The sequence below is a fragment of the Mustela putorius genome, unplaced genomic scaffold (assembly GCF_011764305.1).
Source record: "Mustela putorius furo isolate JIRA1106 unplaced genomic scaffold, ASM1176430v1.1 tig00003909_pilon_pilon_pilon, whole genome shotgun sequence".
Taxonomy (NCBI): domain Eukaryota; kingdom Metazoa; phylum Chordata; class Mammalia; order Carnivora; family Mustelidae; genus Mustela; species Mustela putorius.
The window spans coordinates 9,202,417-9,217,839 of NW_025422057.1; the positions used below are offsets into that span (position 1 = coordinate 9,202,417).

General features: G+C 53.1%; 1 protein-coding gene across 16 annotated transcripts in view; it reads right to left on the bottom strand.

Annotated features, from left to right (window-relative positions):
* Positions 1 to 3,226: 3,226 nt before the first annotated feature.
* Positions 3,227 to 15,423, bottom strand: part of TACC2 (transforming acidic coiled-coil containing protein 2) — a 201,818-nt gene continuing 189,621 nt past the window's right edge. For all 16 annotated transcript variants that reach the window (XM_045068841.1, XM_045068838.1, XM_045068845.1 and 13 more), the window contains 5 exons: positions 13,853 to 13,896; positions 7,898 to 8,058; positions 7,606 to 7,712; positions 7,110 to 7,230; positions 3,227 to 3,774 (listed from right to left, as the gene is read on the bottom strand). In XM_045068841.1, the coding sequence (XP_044924776.1) occupies positions 3,709 to 3,774; positions 7,110 to 7,230; positions 7,606 to 7,712; positions 7,898 to 8,058; positions 13,853 to 13,896 (499 nt within the window). In that variant the 3' untranslated portion in view covers positions 3,227 to 3,708. The remainder of the gene's footprint in view (positions 3,775 to 7,109; positions 7,231 to 7,605; positions 7,713 to 7,897; positions 8,059 to 13,852; positions 13,897 to 15,423) is intronic.

The following is a 15,423-nucleotide window of genomic DNA, read 5'->3' on the forward strand; positions in this document are numbered from 1 at the left end:
CGTCCTCTGTAACTTGAGAGCCCTAAGGAAATGCTGAGCCAGAAAAAAAGGAAAAAAGAAAAAAAAAGAAAATGATGTTCAAACTTCAGGATTTTAACTGACTTGGCAAACTGAATTTCTAGGAGCCGCTAAGAATCTCGGAGGTTGTCACGCCGGCCGCCGGGGAGCTGGGAGGGGGTCGGGTGCTCCCATCTCCTGCTCTTCCCACTCATTCAGCACCTGAAATAGCCCTCAGCAGCCGTCACATGCGTGCGTCTGCAAACGCGTGTGGCATTCTAGAAAGTGAACGCAGGACCAAAAGCAGCTGATCTCAACCCACAGGGGTTCCCAAGGCCGGCACTCTGCGGGTAGGTCTCGCGAGGGAGCCTGGCACCCCGCGGGCCTGAAGCTCAGGTGGGGGCTGGGCATCCTTTCAGACAGCCAGGAAGCCCAAAGACAGACGGACGCCTCGAAGGTTATATACTGAGTATGTGTGTGTATTGAGTATGGACGGGGGAGGCTGTGTATTTTAGTACAACCGTAGTGAAGGCCTATTTGGCCATCAGTTTCCCAAACTTTAAAAATGTGTATAACCTTCCAGAAGGAGAAAAACCCCTTATGATGCCCGGGAGCAGGCCTGGCACGCCTGCGGGGCCTTGCTGGTCTCCTGCGGATCACAACTGGTTTTGCCGAAAATCGGTGTCACAGTGGCCACACGTGATGGAACAGGAGAAAACAGGCCCACGCCAGAGTCAGTCTGGACACACAGAGAACCTGAACCTCACAAACCACAGAAAGGACCAAACAGCCTTCCACCCTGGCTAACAGATACCAGAAACTACTGCTTCTTTACCAGTAGGTTTGACCTTGGTCTAGATGAGAAGTGCTGAGATGCCCCACCTGAGAACGGCCTGCGCCCAGAGCATCCAGCACGGACCAAAGCCCTGCTTCCTTCCGCTCACCCCCCGAAGCAGCGGACTCAAGCCCGGTACCTCCTGCCTTCCTCACCGTGGCCCCACGGCTCCCCCTGGCGGCTGTCCTCCCTCACTGCAACGAGCCGCACAGCCAGTTTGCTCAGCTCACGTGTTCCTGGTGGCCTTTGGCTGGAGGAGTAGTGACAGCCGTCACCCAGGTTATTCGCCCAGGTTAAAAATTCAGCCCAAGGAAAACTCGTGTTCATAAATGCATGCACATAAGGAAACTCAACGCAACGCGCGTGCATATAATGACCGCAAACCACTGGTCTCTGTGTAAATGTCCATCAGCGGGCGGCTGCTTACATGCGTTTTGTGACCATGAAACACACGCAGTCAAAATGTCAAAATGGTGACAAAAAGGTGTATTTATTGACAGAAAAGTCTGCATCACATGATGGTTACATTCTAGTATAACATGAAAAGAGGGTTTATAAAACGGTACACGGGGGCACTGCAGAACTCTAACGAATCCTGCCTTTATAAAGATACATATTTCATACACTGAGAAAAAAGTATAGAAAAATCAATATAAAAACATTCACAGTTATTATTGCTTGGTTTGGGGATTATGGTTGGTTTTTTTTTTCTTACCTGCATCTCTAGACTTTTTAGCAGTGGGAAAAAAAATTGTTTTTGAAGATTTAAAGAGAAAGAATGTGTATACACGAGTGGGGTGGATGGAAGAGAGACAGAGGGAGGGTGAGAGAGAGAGAGAGAGAGAGAGAGAAAGAGAATCTCAAGCAGACCCAGCACTGAGTGCAGAGCCTGACGTGGGGCTCGATCCCATGACCTGAGCCAAAATCAAGAGTGGGCTGCTCAACGGACTGAGCCACCTGGGCACCCCTGGGAATGTTTTACTTAGGTAATAAGAAAAAAGGAACTTTCAAGAGCTAGGGGCTGGGCTTTTCTGAGAACACAGCTGAGAGCAGAATCTGGGGTGAGCATGGAGGAGGGGTTTGGTCTGGACAAGGGTGCATTGGGGTGAGGGGACACAGCTGTGCCCCAAGGAGGGGAGACTGGGAGATGGGACCCAGCAGAGGTGGCTGGGCAGTGGGAGGAGGCCAACCCCTGGCCATCTCAGCGTCCCTGCCAGGTGGGGTTCAAGGGGGAACAAGAAACGGGCATTCTCTCCTTGTGCTGCCTGGGGTACCTGCCCCACCAGGCGTCGCGTCGGCTGGGCCCGAGGAGGGCACCCGGAGCTGAGGGCGACCAGGGGCTCAGGGCTGCTTTCCAAGCTCACGCTGCACACCACACCCCCCACAGGCACACTTGGGGTGGGGGGGGCACAAAAACGCCTCCAGCACTGAACCCCGCTAGCTGCGAGTGTGCCCTTATGTGGAAACGGAGTCTTCATAGATGTAATTGAAAATGCGGGGCGGAGATCATCCTGGATTTGGGATGGGCCTGAAATCCGGGGAGCGGTGTCCTTACAAGAGAGGGGACAGGGAGCTGAGCACAGAGGTGACACGAGTGACGCAGCCACCGGCCGCTATCCAGAAGCTGCGAGAGCGGCAAGGAAGAGGCTCTACCTCAGAGCCTCGGCGAGTGGGGGCGGGAAGGGGGGAGAGGAGGGGGGAAGAAGGGGAGGAGAGTGGGGGGAGAGTGGGGGAGGCGAGAGCCGCGGGTGCAAACCCCAAAGGCACTCTGATCTGGGACTTCTGGCCTCTGGAACTGTGAGAGAAAACATTTCTCCTGCTGAGTGTGTGATGCCGGGGCCGTCCTAGGAAACGAAGACCTCTTCCCACCCTCTCACTGCCCCCCAGTGACGCCCGCCCGTCAGCCTGGGGGCCCCAAGGTGAGGAGCAGTTAAGGAATCTAAGGGCGGGCGCGACCCGATTTCCTCTCCGACGCGGCCGCGCTACGTGTCTCCCACGGGAAACCGCTCGCCCGGGCCTGGTCCGTTGGCGGGAACTGGGCGACATGTCCGTGTTGATGGTCACACGCTAAGGAACACACAGGAAGAGGGACGGCCTGCTACTTCCTCGACCCAGTCAAGGGAAGTAGACATTCCCGCCGAAACTCACAGAGGCTTTGTAAAAACAAAACCTACGCCAATTCAGAACACCCCCTTAACCATTTAAGCAGCAAGTCGAACCTTCCCATTAGCTTCCATCTCACGAGCAGCCACGATAACGGAGGAAATGTTCTTGAAGCCCCCGGACAAAGAAGGGAGCCAGACAGAGAAGAGGGAAGGGCCAGATCTGATACGATTTTAACAAAGGCCAGAAAAGACTCAACCCTTCCCAGAAAAGAAATCATAACCACATGTATTGCCAAGATCCAAAGAAAAAAAAATTTATTTACAATAGAGAATTTTATTCGAAACATGCATTTTTTTTTAAACAAATCAGCAAATGCAGATCAAGTTTACACTCCTTAAGGCAAGAGTCCCTGTGCAAGCTGTACATGTTCATATTAAATCCAAAAGCCGCTCACCCTGGGAACTCATGTACAAAGGGCAAGGCCAAGGTCAGCGACTTGTCTTTTATTAGAGAATCAGACAATCTCCCTGATACAGGAACTCTGAGGTCAACTTGCTATGAATTTATACTAAGAAAATGCAAACCAATAGCAAGAAATTCTGATAGTCTCCTTAGTACTGCATACAATCAAATCAACGTTATTTAGAAAGGAAATACAGTAGTGCATACGAAAAAGTGAAGACAGAGCCTGTCCGACGTAACCAGAGGGACAGCAGGGAGCCGACGGTCATATTGCACGCAAGGGTCAAGTCCAAACATTTGGTTCAAAGTTAGCTTTTCCCCATTTTGGCAATCAGTTCATCACAAATCTTGGTGAGTTCCTCTATCTCTTTATTCTGAAAGTGAAGACAAAAAAGAAAGAGGTTGCTGAAATCTCCTGGCTGTTGGAAATCAAGCCCAACGGAATGAGCTTTGGCTTCTGGGTCCCCCCTGAAATTATCTAACGCAGGGAGAGAAGTGACATGGAGACACATCATCTAAGCACACATCCCAACTCTACCTGTGACCTTGAGCAAGTTACATAACCGGAGCCCTGGTCTCCTTATCTCTACCATGTGGAGGATGGCGTCTCTCTCTCTGAGAAGGGAGTGAGGCCGGAAGGTAAATAAAGCTCCCGAGCACAGTGACCAGTGCCAGGCAAAGGCTTCAGTGGTTTGGGTTTGCTTGTTTTTGCCTCCGAAGGATGTGGACACAAAAAGTTGGTCCTGGGTGAGCTCTTGGGTGGTTTACTTGAGAAACGCCACCAGGAGGAGGTAAGCGATTCTACTTGAATAGGGTTGCTGGCATTATTTAGAGGACCCCAATGAGGGGGTGCTGTGGGTACAGGGGGGTCGAGCAGGGAGAGGGGGGAGATGAAAGATGGCGTCAGGTGCTCCTTGCGCCAGGTCCTGCCCATGCCTGGAAGCAAGGGAGGCCAACCACACGCTCATCTCGCACCAACGATCTGGAAACACCGTCCACACTCTAAGTACTGGGATCCAAAGGGCTGAGTCCATTCTGAGGCAGGTCAGGCTTTGCGCCGATGCAGATCCGCTTCAACCACCGGTGTCGAACAGCGTTCTTCAAAGAGGCTAGATCTTTCTGGTATCCCAGGAACCTACTGCAGCCAGTTTTTTGAGGTCCCTGCAGAAGGTGAGTCTTAACCACAGTCTTAACCTGAGACTGTACTGATGCCCTTCCTTGGAAACCGTGGAAACTTCTTGAGACACGGCGCCCGGAACCATGCGTCCTGTGTTTCCAGGCTGGGCTCCGGGCACCACCTGTGACTGTGACCGTATTGGGAAGAGCCGGGAAGTCCCCAGTAGAAGAGGAACGCAGTCCTCACTGCAGTGCAGCCACCAGCCCCGCCAGAAGAGAAACATCTGGAACAACAGCTTGGCTTACGCCCTTCTAGAGTCTCCAGCCCCAAGAGGCTCGATTCTGAGAGGAGCTGAAATGTCTGTTGGAAGACATTCTGAGGGAACGCGGCTCCAACTGTGAATCCTGGAAGGACTCTTGCCACGACGGCATCTGCTGGAGCGGCTGATGGGGACTTTTCAACCTCCCGTGTGCCCGGCACCAAGCTAACCACGGCCCAGGCTAGCCCCGCTGAGCTCTCACAACAGCACCTTCATGGGAGCCCCTGATATTTCCACTTTCCAGTGAGAAACCGAGGCTCAGAGAGGTTGAGTTGTGCTTAATTTAAGGTCACACAGCAAGTCAGAAGCGGCAAGCCCGGAGCGTGAAGTCAGGCTGGCCTGGGCCCTGGATGACTTTGCTGTTTTACTTGTTAAACATAACATCCAGCGACTGACTGTGACGTACCGTCAGACCCACCAGCTACGGACTCCTGGAGGTTCTCCAAGCTCCACCTTGGCGTGCCGGCCCACCACCCACACATGGCTTTCGTGCAGCTCAGCTCGCTGGGCTTCCAGCACCCCAACTGGGCAAAATGCCCAGTGCCTCCACTTAAGGACAGCCTGGGGTAGGGGGAGTCATGCTTCTGAATCTCTTTACAACAGAGACCGACCCCTCTGTCCCACTCAGAGAACTTTACGGAGAACGTGTGTGACGAGCCCATTGCTCCTCGGTTTCCGTCTAAGACAGAATTATATTTGCAGATCTGTTTGTATCTTTTCTGTTCTCCAAAACCACGCAAGCCACCTTGCCTGCTTCTTTGTCTTTCCGTTGCCCAGAACACTCAGCGTCGCCTTCGTCCGGCAACTGGAAGGGTCTGAACAGGCCAGGTTGCCCAGAACACATCTACCCTGGCTCCGGGTTTAGCTCTATTATTTCAGCCAACACCGGGTGCAGTTCAAACACCATCAGATCCGGACGGAACTGGGAGGGAACAAACGTGCCGCCGCCTTTCTCACCTGGAAACACGTGCTGCGAGCTCACTGCCTTCCTGCCCGAAATGATGGGGGCAGGCGCTCCTTACTTGAAATACCGATGGGATGAGCAAACGCTCGTGTTCGACGGCCCCGGCTCTGGGCTCACGGCTTGAACAAGGCTCAGAGCCGGGAAGACCGAGGCAGTCGAAGAGATCCGGCGTATTTGACACAGTCCCGCCTCCACCCTTCTTTCCCTTTCGAGGGACTCTTCCCAGACTTCAGGTTTCAGCCTCCAACATGACAAACACACACAACCTGAAGTCAAGTGTGAGGCTTGCAGGGGTTGTCACGGACGGCAGGGGGTGGGGGGCTGGGGTGGAGGGCCTGAGGCTCCTGAGTCCCAGGGCTCGGTCCGTGACATCATTTAGGTGAACTGAGAGATAGTATGTGCCCACTGCTTGGCCCAGACCCACCTTGGGACCACGGTCAGTCCCCATGGAACCTGGCTGGGTAGGCGCACAGGAAAAGGGCCAGAGGCTGCTGGGCGCTTCTGGGTCAGCAGAGGCCATCGGGAAGACACGCTGGCCTTCAGATGCCATCTGTCTACAAAGGACGTCATCCCCCCCCCCCCGCCATGACTGCCCTTTAAGGTCCAAATGCACGAGAAGTGACACTACCCCAGGCCACCAGACTCTCCGATTACCATCCAAGGGACTCCTAAGACTCAGTAAACCAACCAGGATGCGGTCACTTCTCCAGAAACTCCCTTTTTAGAAATGCACTTAGGGAAGGGGCTGCCTGGCCCGCTATAATCTGGATTCAGGCTCGTGAGGCACTGCTGGGCGGAAGCGGCTTCTTGTTCGGACGCCCAGGGAGAGGGTGTGTGTGGTACACTGGGTGCTGGACCAGAAATCAGGACAAGCTGGAGGACCTCAGGAGGGATCCCCCATCCATGGATACAGGAGGACATCTGGGGGCCCTTTTGACCCCAGTGTGGCCTGGGGGTTACCCCATTCCCTCAGCAGTAAGCATGCTGGGTAGGGTTAAAGTACTCTGGCACCCTGCAGATACTCGGTGAATGTGTGACGGGTGAATGCCGACAAGGAATGGACAGACAAGGAATGGACACCGGCCCTAAACCTCGGAGCAATTCCAGGACAGGCAGGCAGGACAGCCTTGGGGCTGGCATTACACAAAATCTTCTAGAGGGAGGACAAGCATAGGCTCCCAGGGTCTAAAGCTGTCCCGGGAGCTGCAGAGCACACAGGGAAGCCCAGCCTCTGCTTATCTGAGGCTCTGGCCAGACCCCCACCGCCTTCAGGCCCCTGCCCCTCCACCCCCCAACCCTTGGCTGTTACCTTCTGCTCCAGCGTCCTCTCCAACGCGTCCACACGAAGCTGCTCCTTCCGCAGACTGGCCTGGTAGGCAGCCTGCTCCTGCTGGGCCTTGCCTCGGACCTGCGCGATCTCGGCGTTGGCCCTGCGGAAACAGGGTGAGGGGGTGCTCAGAAACGACCCACCTTCCCTGGAGACCCCTCCCACCTTGCCCCTCCCAGCTCTGGACATCCGGCACTGTCTGGCTGCAGCTCCTACCACTGGGGGCCTGGTTCGGGAGCCCACGAGCACGCCCTACCGCAACCCCATTCCCGTGATGCAGAGGTGCTCTGGGCGGGTGTCCTGGAAATTACATGTGTCTTCCGCTTATCAAAATGCTGAGAAGACACTCTTATCACAAGTCACCCCAAAAAACACAAACGGATTATCCGCCTTTCCCCAGCCAGCGGGAGCGGTGCCATGGGAGCGCCTGGCCTGCGGGGCTGCTGAGAGGCCCCCAGAGGCCCGGGAGCCGTGTTACCTGTCCAGCTTCTCCTCCGCGTGCACCTTCAGGGCCTGGTACCTCTGCTCCTCCTTCTTCACGCGGGACAGGTACTCCTGGGCACACTTCTTCAGCACCTCCTCATTCTGACGGGACAGAGGACAGAGGTTGCGCCCACAGAAGAAACACCCCAGGTGCTGGGAGCCCCGAGAACTCCCTGATGCCTGCTGAACCCTGGGCCGCCAAGTCCTGGCCCCTGTAATCTCTCCCAGTCGGCTCCCACGTCTCCGAACCCCGGCCCAGCGTCCTGCTCTGCCCGGTGCGAACACACCTTGCGGAAACCCTCGAGGACCTCCTTCATCTTCTCGTATCTCCTGAAGAGGTCGGCCAGAGACTTCTCCACAGAGTTCAGGTCGGACAGGGCTTGCTCCTTCTCCAGGACCAGCTGCTGGACAGTCTGGTGGGAGACGGACTTCTCCCTCTGCTCATCCTCTGTCAAGAGACACAAGGATCCAGACAATGGGGCTGGAGGCTCCCAACCCGGTCTTGGGGGCAGCCGGGGCCTCAGACCCAACTCAGTCTGAGCAGCAGGACATCCCGGACCGGGGACAGACCCACCTCCCAAGCCCACCCAGACTCTGCTTCTAAGAACAACACCTGCGGCCCCAGCATCCCGGGGCTGGGCCCTTGCAGTGCAAGATAGGATGGAAACTAGCCACGGATCTTGAACCTGATCACTGCAGACCCTTAAGAATCCACATTCGAGGCCCCACGGAGTCTGTTTGGTTGATGGCAGCAAACAGATCCCTAGGGGGGTAAATCAAACTGAATTCTGAGATGACCAATATTGCAAGGTGCCGCAGTCTGAGCTCCAAGGAGCAGGCCTTTCTGGGTGTGATCAAGGTAAAGAGACGGTTGTTGGGAAACAGAAAAGATTTCTTCATCCTGAAAACATCCCACGAACCGAAGCCCACATCACAGTCCTGAAACTCTGTGTCGCCCAGAAAACGGACATCTCCTTTGACCCAGCAAATGTCAGCTCTGAGAAAAAATGGAGCTCTTTTTGGCAAAGGGAATGTCTCAGTTACATACAAGAGAATTAATTCTGGCGCAGTTCAGAGTGGTTGATCCTAGTAAAAGGATCGCTCTATCCCCGACCCCACCTCTCTGGGCGGCCACCCGCTAACACTCTCCCCCAAACGGCTTGCTACCAGCTTACATTTACGGGAGAGGCCTTCTCTGCCCACACCATATGAAGGACCCTTACCCACACGGCACCATCTTTTGTGTGCTGACCCGTTCGTCTCCCGTCTGGGTGGGTGAGGAAACTTTTGCTCCCATCTGTCTGGACCCTTAGGGACCCCGCACTGGACAGTGTGGGGAGGAGAAGCCCCCGCTCAGAGCTCTTGGGGGAAGGAACCCTGCAGAGCTGTCCCTCCATCAGCCCCAGGCCACCTGGGTGGGGATCCTACCGCCCAGGACTGCCTCCAAGGGCTGGCTGCCAAAGGGCAGATTGCTTTGGAAATGACAGACGTAACAGCAGCAACCAGGGCCCACCCAGCTCTTGCACGAGTCTGGGGCCCTGCTCCCTGTCCTATTCATGGGACACTCCTAGACCAGCACTAGGCACCAAACTGAACTTAAGTCCAAACTCAGTCACCGGGCTCCAGCTCAGAGCCCCCCCAGGGTCCTCCCTGAGCACTGGGAATGAAGTCTAAACTCCAGGGATGCCTGGGTGGCTTAGTCTTAAGGTTAAGCATCTGCCTTCAGCTCAGGTCATGATCTCAGGGTCCTGGGATTGAGCCTCACATTGGGCTTTCTGCTTACTAGGGAATCTGTTTCTCCCTCTCCCTCTCTCTTGTGCTCTCTCTCAAATAAATAAAATCTTTAAAACAAATAAGAAATAAAATAAAATCTAAACTCTAGCCCCACCTGCTCCAGCTAGGCTGGCCGGCACACCCCCCAGGCAGTCCTGCCTCAGGGCTCAGCAGCCCCAGAGCTCACTCGTTCCAGTCCCTGACATCAGGCCACCTCCCCAAAGGAGCCTTCCCAAGCACCTTGGGGAACACCTCCTCCCTACTTTCTAGTCCATCAGACTGGCCATTTCTAGCAACGGCCAGACATGCAAGCGTGCTGTCTGCCCAGAATGCACGTTGCAGGAGTCTGTTTTGTCCACTTCTCTATCCTACAGTCTAGGACAGTGCCTGAGTCACAGGATACCCCAACACATCCATGCTGGGAAGGGTGGAGTGGAGGCCGGCCACAGAGCCTGATCCAAACCCCAAGCCGCGCTCATGACCAAGTTTCTCCCCCGAGCTCCCTTAGAAGCAGAAGGCAGCTGGGGGATTCCGGAGGGCACCAGTGATGAGCACCAGCCACAGCACCGAGTGCTGAAGCACCATCTGGTACCTGAAACTTGTATCACACTGTATGTTCACAGACTGGAATTGAAATAAAAACTTTAAAAAAGAAAAAAAAAAAAAAAGCAGGATGCTGCTGCTTTGGGTCCTTTCCCTTAGATTCCTGATAGACACTGTCCTGTGTCCTGAAGTTAGACCTATTCTTGCTGCGTGCTGTGGAGGAAGTGCCCAGAATGGGGGTGGGGTGGCGGGCACATCCTGGGTTCCAGTCCGACAGGTGTGCGGTGTGGCCGAGACTCTGCATGGGGGACAACCTCCCCGATGACAGTGAGGCAGCGGGTCTTGGGGAAACGCCTGGAGGGTCAAGGGCCCAGAAGATGCCTGATGTAACCTCCACCCCTGCCTCTCCGAGCTCCTGCTACCAACATGGAGGTGGAGGACCCAGGAGCCAGACCCTGAAGGCCCCGGTTCCATCCTGGCTCTGACACTTCCCGGCCTGGCCACCCTGGGCAGGGTTTGTAACCTCCCCGAGTTTCAGCCTCCAGAGCTGAAAGAGAGGTTCATGGTATTTATCTCACGGCATTTGGGAAAAGATGACATGAAAATGTATAAAAGCCTTCAACACTATAAGAACCTAGATCAGTGACCTGTTACTGACAGCATCACTGTCTCCCCAAACTGGCGTGATGTCCCACTACAGTGACTTCCAGAGGGGAAGCTTTTAACACATAGCGAGAACCAAACTGCCAGGGGCTGGCTTGCCATTCCTAGGCTCCCCGCAGAAAAGACGCTTCAAAGGTTCACTAGCAACCCAATGCTTATATTTATTCTTTGGGTTTCAGCTGCTTCCTTAGTCCTCGGCACATTCTGGGCTGATCTGAGGCCATGTATACATTTCACTTGGCTCGAAAAGAGCCATTCATCACACGGAGTCCATCTGATTTCCTGGATCTGAGGCTCAGCCTGCCTCAGGTTTCCTGTCCTCCCCATAAACGTTTGTAAAAATAGAATTTCCCCGTTCCCAGGATACCAAGGAGGTGCGGCTGCATCGCCAATTTCTGTAAATTACGAATGCAGTCAGGTTCTTCAAATCAGGAAATCAGCCCCAAACTCCAAAGACTCTAGCCTCAACCACAAAACAATGCCCCCGGAGAAGTTTCTGGCTTTTTCAGGCAAAATATGATTAAATCACGTGGGGGGATGGGGGAGAAATGCAGCAAATACACAAGAGCAAAAGTAACAAAAACAGAAACCAACCAACCAACATGGGATGCAATGGGCAGGTGTCAAATGAGGTGAAAAGCATTTACTTACCAGGCTTGCCTGTTTGTTTTGCAAGCAAAGGGCAAGAAGCAACAGAAAATGGAAGCAAAACAGAGAATCAGAGCAGTTGTTAGGAAAGCAGAAAAAAAAAAAAAAAATCAACTGCAACAACCTGGAATGCAAAAAGCACAGAGGTCTCTTTTTTCGTTCTGAATCCCAAATAGTCAATATTTGAATTCGGTTTAGTAACATGGCACGAGAGCGGACGATGACGGCAGGACAGATGTCACGCTGGCGTGGAACGTCGGCGAGGGTTACATGAAGGCCAGAGAGCCGGGTGCGACCAGGAGGAGCTCGCGGAGGTGGGGTGGAACCTGGTTTTAACTGCAAAAGGGCTACTGACATTCATCCCTCCTTCCACTGCCAAGCTCCTGGGGGCTGAGCTTTCCCTCCCACCAGGGCGAAAACCAGAAGAGACAAGGGACCCAAGAGCCACGTGGATGCACCTCCGCTTACGGAGACTCACGGCCCCCCCAGAAAGGAAGCCGGTGCCGCCCACGGCGACAGCGAGTCCCTGCAGTGCCTCAGCCTCAGGCTGTCCTTTTGCAAGGTGACGAGGACCTCAAAACCCGCAGCAGCCCTCATCAATGCCCTACAGTGGTGACTGATGGGATGACAGCCACCGACGTGCCACCTGATGGACGAGGCCTGAGCAGTGGCTGATGCCGACCCTGGAGGTGCACGAGGATGGGGAACCGGGGGCGGACAGGCGCTGTCCCACCCCCCGAGTGGCAGTGCCACTTGCCGCTGGGGACGCTGGAGGGGTCTCCCGGAGCCGTCGGGAGTGCTCAAACACCCCTAAACAGGAAAATGCTCAGAGGGGTGAGATCACACCTCTTGCGAGGGGCCCTCAGGCCAAATATACCAGGTCTCCCGGGGGGGCGAGGGGGCTGGGGTGCTGAGGGTGGGCATGCGCGGCCCCAACCTCAGGAGTCAGGGTTCTGCGCACTCGGCGTTCTTCCAACTACTCTCACCTGCAAATACGCTGCGAGGGAATCAGAGCCGAATCGTGTTTTCTGTCCAACAGGGACAGACAACTTGCACCAGGCAGACACTGCCTGTTCTTTGGTTTTCAAGAGGGAACGTCTGCTTATCTCCAAACTGTCGGCAGACGCGTAACCGACGGCTCTGGGCAGCTTCTCGCAGGGGCAGAGGCTCGTGCCCTTGTCCCCCCATCTCAGTGCTGTCCCAGGTGTCCTCACCGAGAGCAAAAATAACAGCATCGAACTCAGACGCGGAAAGCTATTTCCAGATGAGCCACTGTAGGTCTGGGGGCATTTGCACAACCCGAGACTCCAGGAGGCCAAAGGCTGGGCTCAGCGTGCCAAACGCTGTAGGTTGGAAGGCATAAATCCTTCTCCCTGATTACGTTTACAGGCAGTTTTGGTTCCAAGAGTTTCATTTTTTATCTCATCCATATGTATTCATAAATTCTTATACCGATTTAATAAAGAGGCTTCATTTGATAGAAAGCATATACCATGAACTGATCCTTAGGAATACCCCAATGGGCTTTCTCTGAGATCTGGGAGAAATGGCCTTTATTATGATACATCAAAATTAAAGCCCCTTTGAAAAGAAAGCACTCAGCTGTCGGCCTCTTCACCATTCCCAAGCCTGCTCTCATATTCATTCTGGGACAAGCCAGAGGTGTGGTGTGACTTGTATCCAAACGTTTGAGAGAGAGGAATCCTCTGTTAACCCAGCATCCAGCTTTAACACAGAAACTGGTTTGCAGAGAGCTGGGATTTTTTTTATTCCGAAGTCCGTAGGAGTGAATTTTTTTTTTTTTAAACCGGTATCACGAACCTAAGCAGCAAATTAAATAGAGAAACAAGTATCTTCACGCTGCCACTCCCCTGCCAGGTCATAACATCATTTTTGAACAGTGATCTTCAGTGTAAAAACAGGCTTAGAACTTCTGCAGGATCTCATCTCATTATCATCATTTTTTTAAAAAGAGTCAGGTTTTTAAAAAAGAGTCTCTTTTTTAAAAAGAGTTTTTAAAAAAGAGTCTCTTTTTTTAAAAAGAGATGGTGACTTGAGGCCATCTTTTAGTGCAGGCCAAGGCAGCGTCGGTACTGGCTTCCAGGGACTCTGGGTTAAGATGGATTCTGAGTCTGCGTCCATCTCCGGGAGGTGAGGTGAATCGCAGGAGGGCGGGGAGGGGTGGGGTGGGGTGGGCAGCAGCGCTGACACGGGTCCCCCATTCTTGCCCGAGAACCCTGCATAAGGCTGAGGATTTTGTCACTTGAGTCTAAATCAGAGTTGAGGGATTTGATTCTTAGTCTCTCCCATGAACAAAAAACTCCCCCCAAATGTACAAGGAAATGACCCAAATCTCTTTCCCCATGAGGCTCAATGGTGGCCTTGGAGGTGACCGCCATGGCTTCCCACAGGCATGAATAACGCTAAGGGACATGCTCGTGTGTGTTTCCAAGAGGCCCCCAGGCTCACATTCTGGGATGCTTTGGTCTCTCCCTGAAGGATGTCATGTTCTAAGAGGGGCCGAAGATGAACACATGCAGAAAGTGTAACTTCAAAGCCCAGCCCAAAGGTTAGAAGCTTCGGGAAGGGCTGAGCCCACCCGTCACAACACCCACCTATCATCTGAGCGATGGTCTTCTCATACTCTGCCACTATTTTCCTGTAAAAGAAGCAAAAACATATTTGGAACCATGACAACAGGATGGTTTCTCATTGATACTACAGCCCATGTACTGGACAGCAGCAGCCTGACCAAGGTACTAGAGGGTCAAGTCTTATTTATTTGTCGTAGTTGGCTTACCCCTCTAGGTTCACATCCAACCTGAACTCTCTTCTTGCATACCCAAGTAGGTTCATTTTCCCAGTGCAGGACTCTGAACACACCACACCTGGTGCAAAACCCTCAATGTGTCTCCACTGCCCACAGAGAAAAAAAAATAAGACTAACCCCTTCAGCCTGATAACCAAGCCCTCCACAACCCGAGCCTGATCACTCTCGTCAAGCTTACCTCCTTCTCTGCCATCATGAACAAAGTGGTTCCATGAGAACAAATGAGTTTTTGCTGGCTCTGGGGTTTCTCGCTGCCATGACCTTCCCTGCTCTATTTCCAACTTTCATTGTCTTAGCTACTCCTCAAGGCCCAATTCAAATGCTGTCTCCTCCAGGAAACCTTCCCCGATTTCTCCTCTGAAATGCATGACATTTTATCTGACTCTTCTAAAACACCTCACACATCTGGAGTCATAGTACACAAGAAGAAGGTCCTCAAGACCCAGGGCCAATACTTAGTCACCTGTGTCAGGGGCCCAGGGATATGTGTCATATCCACTTCTTGGATAGCTTCATCAAACTGTAGCTACACAAAAGCATGAAGATCCCTTGCATTTAAGACTGCCTCACTGCTGCAGAAAGACCCAGGCGAGAAGAAGCCCTCTATCCAAAGTCAACCTTCTGGAAGAAAACTCTCAAAAAAGACTCGAGGGTTTCACCTACATTATCCAAGAGTTAGTTCTTCTCCATAAGAGAACCAAGAACTGCTAACCACCAACAGAGTCAGGACCTGGATTACAGCTGGTCCCAGACACTGGGGGCTCAGCTTACTCCCTGGTGTGGTGAGGATTACCCCAGACCCTGACTTTCAGGGCCGGAGGGAGAATTAAATGAGGTTAAAAGGGGCAGTGAGCTAGGCTGGTGCCCCTTAAGGCTCGAACTTACAACTCCAAGATCAAGAGTCACATGTTCTACTGACTAAGCCAGCAGGAGCGCTGGGTGTTACATACAACTGATAAATTACTGAACACTACATCTGACACTAATGATGTACTATATGTTGGCTAACTGAATTTAAATTAAAAGGACAGGGTGCCTGGGTGGCTCAGTGGGTTGGGCCGCTGCCTTCAGCTCAGGTCATGATCTCAGGGTCCTGAGATCGAGTCCCGCATCGGGCTCTCTGCTCAGCAGGGAGCCTGCTTCCCTCTCTCTCTCTCTGCCTGCCTCTCTGTCTACTATGATCTCTCTCTGTCAAATAAATAAATAAAATCTTTTAAAAAAAAAAAAAAAAAAAATTAAAAGGACAGTGTCTCACTCAAGGGCTGACCCTCAACAAAAAAGGGGACCACACCACGGGCCCACTTGGGTTCTTTCTGAATCCTACACAGAAGCACAGCTCCCTGTATCCCTGAATCA